General features: G+C 51.3%; 1 protein-coding gene across 1 annotated transcript; it reads left to right on the plus strand.

Annotated features, from left to right (window-relative positions):
* The first annotated feature begins 6228 nt into the window (after positions 1-6228).
* Positions 6229-6747, plus strand: LOC133923282 (transcriptional regulator SUPERMAN-like). The gene has a single exon (XM_062368684.1). The coding sequence runs from the start codon at positions 6229-6231 to the stop codon at positions 6745-6747; it is 519 nt and encodes a 172-aa protein (XP_062224668.1).
* Positions 6748-9485: the final 2738 nt, after the last annotated feature.

Genomic DNA, 9485 nt, shown 5'->3' on the forward strand with positions numbered 1-9485 from the left:
GCGCGAAGAAATGCCGGAAGAGTGTCACCGATGGCGGCACTCCCATGAACATCTTGCAGAAGTGGGCGAAGACCGCCAGGATGACGACCAAATTAGGGCTCAGGTGCACCAGCTGGATCCCGTAGGTGTCGAGGATTTGAAGAAAAAACGTGGAGAATGGCGGCACCAGCCCGGCAGCCACGAAAGAGGTGAACAGGACGATGCGCCCCGGGCGGGTCGTCGCCGGCGGGAAGCTCGCCGGCGTCACCACCAGGGCCCCCTGCTGGCCCTCGGGGACCAACAACTTCCTGATCTTCCCCGTCGCCTCTTCGTTCGTCAGGCGAGACTCCGGCAGCACGCCGTCTGGAGTCTTGTCGCGACGGCTTCCTCCAGCTCTCGGCATTTCGTCGGGGGGGGGGGGGGGAGATGGTCTGGACGGTGGAGAAGGAGATGTGCTCTGATCACCTAGGGAGATTCTAAGGGCTCAAGAGCGTGAAGAAAGCAAGGGCTGGATCACGAGATGGCGTAAAGAGGAGGGCGGTTCGCTCCCCTCCCCCTTTTATACCTCAGGAATTCAAACGTCTCCTGCCACAGCACACTCGACGGGACGGTTTCCTCGATGCGGCGTAACCTCCAGGCGAGTCTCCCACAGGTCGTACGGTGTCAGCGGTTGCCAAGCGTATTTTCCTCGATCTGCGCGGCTGCCGCGCGTGCCGCCTGCTCTGTCATCACGCACCGCCCGTCCCATTGTCATGCCCTTCGGGAGTTGTGTGGACGCGTGTCCATTCAGCTCCCCGTTGGGCCATACCGAAGGCCCGGACCGAAGGGACCACCTTCTGAAAGCTCGCCACATGGCGTCCGTGCCGGCTTCGGCCTCGTTCGCGACGAAGGGCCCATCCGCAGTCTCTGGGCCATTGCCTGCCAATGGGCCCGGGGGCTACTGTCGGTGTATCAGGAACTGGGGGTCCTCGAATCCCGAGGCCAGGCCAGCCATCCGCCACATGGTGTCATCCCGCGAGGTCTCTCCTGTAGGATGAGAAAAGGTTAAGTCCCGGGAGAAGGTGCTCGGGGCCGCGGTCGGTGGCCCTCGAGTACCCCAGTTCCCCGATGACCCACGGAATCTAAGCACCGGGAAGAAAGTGCTCGGGAAGGTGTCGTGGTCACCCCCGAGCACCCTAGTCCCCCGACGATCAGAAGAGCTAAGTTCCAGGAGAGAGTGCTCACGGCTGCGCGCGGCGGCCCCCGAGCACTCGGTTCCCCGAGGATCCGTACAAGAGTGCTCGGGAGAGAGTGCTCGGGGCTGCACGCAGCAGCCCCTGAGCACTCGGTTCCCCGAGGGTCCGTGCAAGAGTGCTCGGGAGAAAGTGCTCGGGGAGGTGAATAGTACCCCCGAGCACTCGGCTCCCCGAGGACAAGGAAAGGCATTCTCGGGAGAGAGTGCTCGGGGATGTAAACAGTACCCCCGAGCACTCGGTACCCCGACGACCCAGAAAGACCCCCGAGGGGCCTACCGATGAGGTGTCAACCAGTCAGAGGCCCGAGGCCGCATTTAATGAGCGTGCGTGGCCTGACACCTCCAACTGCTCCCGCCGCGCTCAGCGTCAGTTCCTGCCATGTTTTGGCAGAGAGGCGTGGGGTTATTAATTGCACAGGTCCCGTCCCGTGCCATTCGGCTTGTCTCGGGATAACGTCGTGAGGATCAAGGCGTTCCGTCTGCCGCGCTGCTGTGGCAGGGGAACAAGACAGGGCGGGCACGCCGGGTTGCTCTGCGGCTGCCTAGTGGACCCTCTCCACGGCGCCCGTTGCCAGGGCATTTATGGTGACGGGTGACCGGGCGTGCGACGCATTTTCCACCCCCGGTCACTTCACCCAGAAGAAATGATAACGCCCTTTCCATTTATAGCATCTCGGAACTCGAGCCCCTCCTTCCGTTCGGGACATGTCGCGGCTGGCGAGTACTTAAAGCAGCCGGCGGCACAGAAGCAAGAGAGAGAGACAGAGAGAAAAGGAGAGGAAAAAAGACAAGAGACGAAGAATAGCACAACAGAGACCAAGAGCAGACACGAAGAACACAGCGCAAGAGAGCACTGTGAGGAAGGCTGAGCCCAGTCCCAGCCGAAGAACAAGGAGCTCCAAGTTCTTAGATAGGCCAACATTCTTGTAACCAGCAACATACTTGAGGGACTTCCTCAGGACAGTTATAGCATCCATACAGGAGTAGGGTATTACGCCCCTGTGCGGCCCGAACCTGTCTAAATTCCGGTGCATTTACTTCTTCTTGCGCTAGGTCAACACCCTCACCACCGGCCGTTGCATTCATTCCCATTTATTTCTCCGACGAACTTATTCAGGATCATCCCCCCGGCCGAATATCTAAAAAGGGGTCTCTCGGGATCCCTACGACAGGAGTTAATCCTCCGACACCCACGCCCGCGCAAGTCACAAGTCATGCGATTTTCCATGCGAAATACGCACGCGTGCAGTTCATGTCACTCGAACCCGGAACCTCTTAGCTCGCGCGATACGTCCTTACCATCCTACCACAGAAGTACTAGTGATACCATTAGCATATACAATCCTTTTGACATCTTCTGTCTGAAACTTCAAATAATTATTTGGATATCTAAATGACATCAAATGAAAAGTTTTCAACTACAAAGTTGCAGATCGCGTCGAGGGATACAGTTTCGATATAAAGTTTGTCCCATCTGACTTCGTATGAAAAAGTTATGAATTTTTTAAAATAAATTGTCATCCACTATCATTGCCGGCTCGAGCCAGCAGTGATAGTATCACCGTCGGTTTGTGGTTAGAGCCAGTAGTGATTATCAAGTTTCACTAGCAGTTCTTTTCGAATGACCTTTTAATGTCAGTCCTTGATATGAACCGGCAATGATATTCCATTACTGTCAGCTCGTAAGAAACCAGCAGTGATGGGTCAGCATATAAGTCTATTTCTGTAGTAGTGTTCACCCCTACTTCATCAGGTTCGACAAATTTTTTGAGGCCAAAAATGGCCTGGAAGATTGAGTTCTCGCCCTCTAAAGTTTCTGCACTGTTTTTGAAACGCGCGTTTGTGTCCATAACCGCCACCCTTACATCAAATTTGAGTAGAAATGTACAATGGTTCCTATTCTAGTGCTACTAAGGTGAGAAAAAATAAGAGAAAAATAAAACTAAAATAAATTTTTTTAACATCATATACATATATTCCCAAGACTGTATTGTGTGTGTGTATATACCCCTGATGGTTAGAAAAAAAATAACATAGAATAACTGGAGTATATGGATATACCACTATATGTGTATATATATGAGTATATGTTTGTACTACTATACATATATATACACATATGACATAAACCAGGAGTACATGCACTTTTACACCACATGAAATGATAGCTCTATGTATCGATCATGTACATCTATAAAAAAAACCATAAATATTGTGTATATATATCTACATAAACCTAAGTATATAAATATGTAGGGGTATACACACACGCGCGCACAATACGGCCTCGGGAATATGTGTATATGTTTAATTATAGCATCATATACTGAGCCAAGTATTTATGAATATCGTCATTAGTGATGTGTCATAATTGACCCGTCACTAATGATTGCCTAGGATGACCCGTCACTGATGAGTTAGTTACAACTTGATCCGTCACTAATGACTGGTTAGGATGACCCGTCACTGATGAGTTAGTCATTGGTGATGGGTCACAACTTGACCTGTCACTAATGACTGGTTAGAATGACCCATCACTGATGAGTTAGTCATTGGTGATAGGTCACAACTTGACATGTCACTAATGACTGGTTAGGATAACCCGTCACTGATGAGTTAGTCATTGGTGACAGGTTACAACTTGACATGATACTAATGACTGGTTAGGATGATCCGTCACTGATGAGTCGTTATAGGTGACGAAATGTCATAAGTGACGGGTCGTAATTTTATTCTGTCACCTATGATTGATCTAGGATAACCTGTCACTAATGAGTCGTCATTAGTAACATATCATAACTACAACCAATCACTATTATTATCAATAACAGACCATGCTATTACTTATTACTCATTTTCCGTCTTTTATCTATTCTTGATGGAGTGTGGTTCGTGTATGCATGAATGGTGATTTGAGGCCGGGTAAAGTCCTGCAGCCGGATGTGACACCTGAACCAATGAGATATGTTACACGTATGCTTGGAGCTACAGAGTCGCAGCAGCTAGCTAGATTGCAAAACAGAGCGTCTGCCATGCGTTCTTTTAGGTGACTTAGAAGTAGGATGCCATACATAAACAGATCACTGATCATCATACACAGATCACTGATCATACGATAGATACAATGACATTTAATTTCATGAAATAATAAATCACATACAGTGGAAAGAGTCAGAAGTATATATGTATTATGTACTTCAAGCTATATATATGGAGTAGTAGCACTGTTGCCGGTTGGTCAGTTCATCGACCATGTATACGTTGCATATATACATGGATCGACTGGATGCCTCCTAAACCCCTATAGCTAATTAAGCTAGGCAGCAGCTAGATGCATGCATGGTTGATTTTGGGTGCATCGTTGTCCCACAACTGTTGGTTGCAGCAGCGGCTTTGGCTCCCGGATGTCACCTCCAAACCAATCCTGGAGGAAAAGCCTCTGCACGCGTTGCACCTATACGTCAATTAGTATTGCCTACAATTGTGATGTTGCCCCCATAGAATCTTGGTTGTATCATCAATTGACACACATCTTTGTATTGTGTACTCGTAGCTACTCTCTCTCTCTCTCTCTCTCTCTCTCTCTCTCTCTCTCTCTCTCTCTCTGTGTGTGTGTGTGTGTGTGTGTGTGTGTGTGTGTGTGTGTGTGTGTGATGACTACTATATATAAGCTACTTCCGTTTGTTTTGTGCAACCTTGAACGTATTGGTATTTGAACCTTAAGTTGATGAATGGAACAATAACGTGTTGCACACAAGGTATATATCATGCAAATATATATGTACGTCCTGCTAGCCTAAGAATGAAGTTTAAGTGCGTGAAGGGCACTGTGCATTTACATATATTGCATTTTTTTCAACATGCAAAGTGGTGCATATGATCTGATGATATGTCGTCCTATCAAGCTAATTAAGCTAAGCTAGGTGTTTAGCAGTGTTCATATATAATTCTCTGTCTCCCTCTCACGTGTGCAGAGATCGATCGATATGGATCAACATGCATGCACACGACGACCAGAAGACCAGCGCTTTGACTGGAGTACGTTTTGGGACGACGAGTTGCATGCACATATTATGCGCGTCAGTGCATGTTTAATTTGCTGATGAGTATACAAGGCAAGGGAGAGGCCTACCCATTTTCAGTGCTGATCTCCATATAGCTCTCTGGATATATCATTCGAGAATCGAGATATGATTCTGGTCGCTTGACTGCTACATTTATAAGTACTCTTTTTCCTGGTTGTTGATTACTAGGAAAACTGAACTACGAATATAAATATGAACAGCTAGATAATATAGTAGTAGATGGCTTTGCATTGAGAGGTCTTGAATTATTAATTTATTGGGATACATGCAGCTAGTCCAAGTCTTGTTCTGCCTCAACAAGCTAGCCGGCCAGCTGATCATCTTGGATTGCGATCTGCACGTGGACGTGATGTGGTCAAGCTAGATAGCTGCTGAGCAGAGAGGACTGGTAAAACTGATGGATTCATGCTTGAGTGGACGGCCAGCAGCAGCAGCAGCCTGCAGTTTGCTATCTAAGGAAAGATTTTCACTGCTCACGTTTGACAAACGAGAGATGAGATTACCGAGGAAGCCATTTTGGGATGAGAAGAAAAGCCCGGTCACGCATGCATCGGGCCTCACATGCTGCCAAGCACAAAACAGTGAAATGAAACTGCTACATGAATGTATGCAGGATCTACAGTACCATCTGTTCCAGGTCCGGACTCTCTCAGACCCTGTCATCTCGATCTCTGTTGATGAGAGAGCTCCGGTCAAGCCCAAAGCCATGATAGCACTGCTCAGTCGAGATGTTGAGAGAGAGGGTCAGACGCAGTTGTACGCATAGCTTTTCCGAGTACAAATAGCTGGCACTACTGCTACCATTTCGTTTCACTTCACTTGTCGTCCACCTAGCGAGCGAGCTCCTCTTTCAGTTTAATTGGCTCTCTCTCTCTCTCTCTCTCTTGTTAGGTAGGTACCTAACTAGCTAGTTCACAGGTAGCGCGTCCTATGAGCAGGCAACAGGGCACAAGAGAGCAGCAGCCACGGAGCTACAGCTGTGGCTTCATGGCCAGCTTCACCTGGCCGCCGAGGTCCTACACCTGCAGCTTCTGCGTAAGGGAGTTCAGGTCTGCGCAGGCCCTCGGGGGGCACATGAATGTCCACCGGAGAGACAGGGCCAGGCTCAGGCACGGCTCCCCTCATCCTCTTCTTTCTCCTCCGGCGGCGGCTGCTGCTGCTGCAAGAGTGGCTAGCCCTAGGGCACCGGTGCCAATGACGACTCCTATTCCCAACCTCAACTATCCGCCACCGCCGCCACAGTACCATCGTCATCATCGCCCCAACTGCAGCAGCAGCAAGAAGCAGCATGATCGTGATGATAAGAGCTCATCGATGGCGGCGGTGAGCTTGGAGTTGGGGGTTGGGGTGGTGTGCAACTGCAGCACCGCAGCCACTACGACTACTACTACTCCAGGTGGCACGGAGGATGACGGTCTCGACCTTGAGCTTAGGCTCGGCGTCTCTTGATGATCCGCACGTACATGTGCATGCATGATCCATGTACTACATATACATACCTTGTGTGCTGTGTGAATGCATCGATCCATCCAGATATATGCAATATGCATGTATGCTACGTACGTATGTGTTGTGTAATCATGTCTGTTCGAGTGTGTGTGTTTGCGCGGGTGTGCTTGAATTCAAGCTGAACTGATGGACCGTGTTGTCAGTCTGCACTTCAAGCGTGTGTGCGTGCGTGAGTTCAGAGTTTGTTGAGCACTTGACCGAGCAAGGCGGACGCGTGGGGCATGTTCAGCTCACGAGCGCTGGAATCGGTCAAGGAAGTTTTAATTGTGTGATTGTGCGGAGTGTGCGTGAGTGCCTACGGGCTAATAAATGAAAAAAAAAACCAAAAAAGAAGGGGTTCGGTTTTTGACCCCCGAAGGAACCATCTCTCAGTTCGTTCGTTTTCATTAAGCCCGTTCGTCTCTACGCAAGCTGTCGGAGTATAAACTCCTCAAGCAGGGATCTGGAGAGATCCTTTTGAGATTCGGTCGGGGATGATTCTGAATCTGTCTCGTATGTGAAATAAATGAGAATGAATGAGATGCAAGTGGAATGGATGATCGGATGTCGGAGGAAATAAATGCTCTGAGGATTTTAGATAGGTTCGGGCCGCACGGAGCGTAATACCTTACTCCTGTGTGTATGCTATAAATGCTCAGGGAATGTCTCTTTGAGGATCTGTTGTGTTACAAAGATGTTTGTCTAAGTCTAGAGCTTCGTGCTCCTTGTTCTTCGTCGGCCTGTCTTCTGAGCTCGTTCAGTGTGTTCCGTCCGATGTGTTCCAAAACTCATCTGCTTCTCCGGGGAGCCCGTCCCACCTTTATACCCATCAGGGCAGGTAGCGTGCCCAGAAAGGATGGTGCAAGTTCCAAGGCACCATAAATGGAAAGCAACCATCATGGGCTGCAGCTTGAGGTGACGGGGAGGGTTGAAAACACGCCCCCGTCCGGTCTTCATCATCATCATTCCGCTTTTCAACGGGTGCAACGGGGAGGGCCCGCCGGGCAGCCACCGAGCAGCCCGCGTGCCCGCTCGGTCAGAGTGAGTCTGACACAGCAGGGTGGCAGGCGTTACGCCTCGAACCCTGCGACGTTATCCCGAGGCGTGCCAGATGATGCGCGATGGGACCCGTGCATTAAATGTCCCCACGCCTCCCTGCCAGACCGTGGCAGGGACTGACAGCAGGTGTGGGGGAGTGGTTGGAAGTGGCAGGCCACACGCCCTCTTAAATGCAGCATCGGGCCTCTCACCAGTTGACACTTCACCGCTGAGCCCCTGTGGAGACCACCGGCAAAGGACTTCTCGGGCCCTCGGGGAACTGTGAGTGCTCGGGGACTACTGTTCACAGCCCCGAGCACTCTCTCCCGGATATGCCCTTTCTTGGTCCTCGGGGAACTGGGGTGCTTGAGGGCCACTGTTCATGGCCCCGAGCACTCTCTCCCGAAACTTGACTGTTCGGGTCCTTGGGGAACTCGGGTGCTCGGAGACCACTGTTCATGGCCCCAAGCACCCTCTCTAGGAACTGACTTCTCTTGTCATCGGGGAACTCGGGTGCTCGGGGACCACTGTTCATAGCCCCGAGCACCCTCTCCCGGAACTTGGCCTTCTCGGGTCGTCGGGGAACCCGGGTACTCGGGGACCACTGTTCATGGCCCCGAGCACCCTCTCTCGGAACTTGATCTTCTCGGACCTCGGGGAGATAATCCCGGAGGAAGGGCGCCACGTGACACCCTGCTGTCCTGGCCTCGGGACTCGGGGACCCCTGGTTACCATGTCACCGACACAAGCGCATTCTCAGCTTGCCGGAACATCCGGTGTCACACTCAGTCTGCACGCCGGAACATTTCTCGACGTCAACAAGTGGCATCAGAGCCACGAGAAATGCTTCCGATGTCCGGTGATGGCGACGACACCGTCTCCCCCGAGACCTTTCCAGCCAGGATCCGCACCGACGATGGTGGATCTGGCAGCCGCACGCTTGGCGGCAATGACGGCTCAACCGCATACAGCGCCAGTGGGAGCCAGCAAGTGGTGGTCCAGAGGGTGGTACGGGAGTCCAGTGGCGCTCTGTCGCTCCCAATGTTGACGCGCATGAATTATTCGGATTGGGCGCTCTTGATGAGAGTAACCATGCAGGCGCAAGGCACCTAGGAGGCTATTGAGCCTGGCACGGTGGATTACCACATAGATTGGATGGCACTGGCGGTGATCTTGCGTGCTGTACCGTAATGTTGCAGTCTCTGGCGACGAAGACCATGGCAAAAGATGCGTGGGAAGCGGTGAAGGTGATGCAACATGGGGTGCAGCGTGTCCAGGAGGCCAACGCCCATAAGCTCCGGCAAGAGTTCGAGTCGATCAAGTTCAAGGACGGAGAGTCCATTGATGACTTCTCGATGCGGATTTTGGGGCTGGCAAATCGTCTTTGTGACCTCAGTGACGTGCTGCTGGAGGAGAAGGTCGTTCATAAGTTTCTTCATGTTGTTCCTGGCGTGTTCTCCCAGATTGCAATCTCAATCGAGTCCCTGCTCGACATCACAACGATGTCGGTGGAGGAGCTGACCGGGCGGTTGCACGTCGTGGAGGAGTAGTGTGCACCACCTGAGACATAGTCGGCCAGCAAGCTGCTCCTTACTGAGGAGGAGTGGCTGGCACGCGCGAAGAAGAAGGAGAAAGACGAGGGATCTCAAGGCGGCGACTGG

Source organism: Phragmites australis, chromosome 6, assembly GCF_958298935.1.
Source record: "Phragmites australis chromosome 6, lpPhrAust1.1, whole genome shotgun sequence".
Classification (NCBI taxonomy): domain Eukaryota; kingdom Viridiplantae; phylum Streptophyta; class Magnoliopsida; order Poales; family Poaceae; genus Phragmites; species Phragmites australis.

Bases quoted from the DNA above. Each gene is read 5' to 3' on its own strand.
- LOC133923282 (XM_062368684.1), top strand. From the start codon at position 6,229: ATGAGCAGGCAACAGGGCACAAGAGAGCAGCAGCCACGGAGCTACAGC.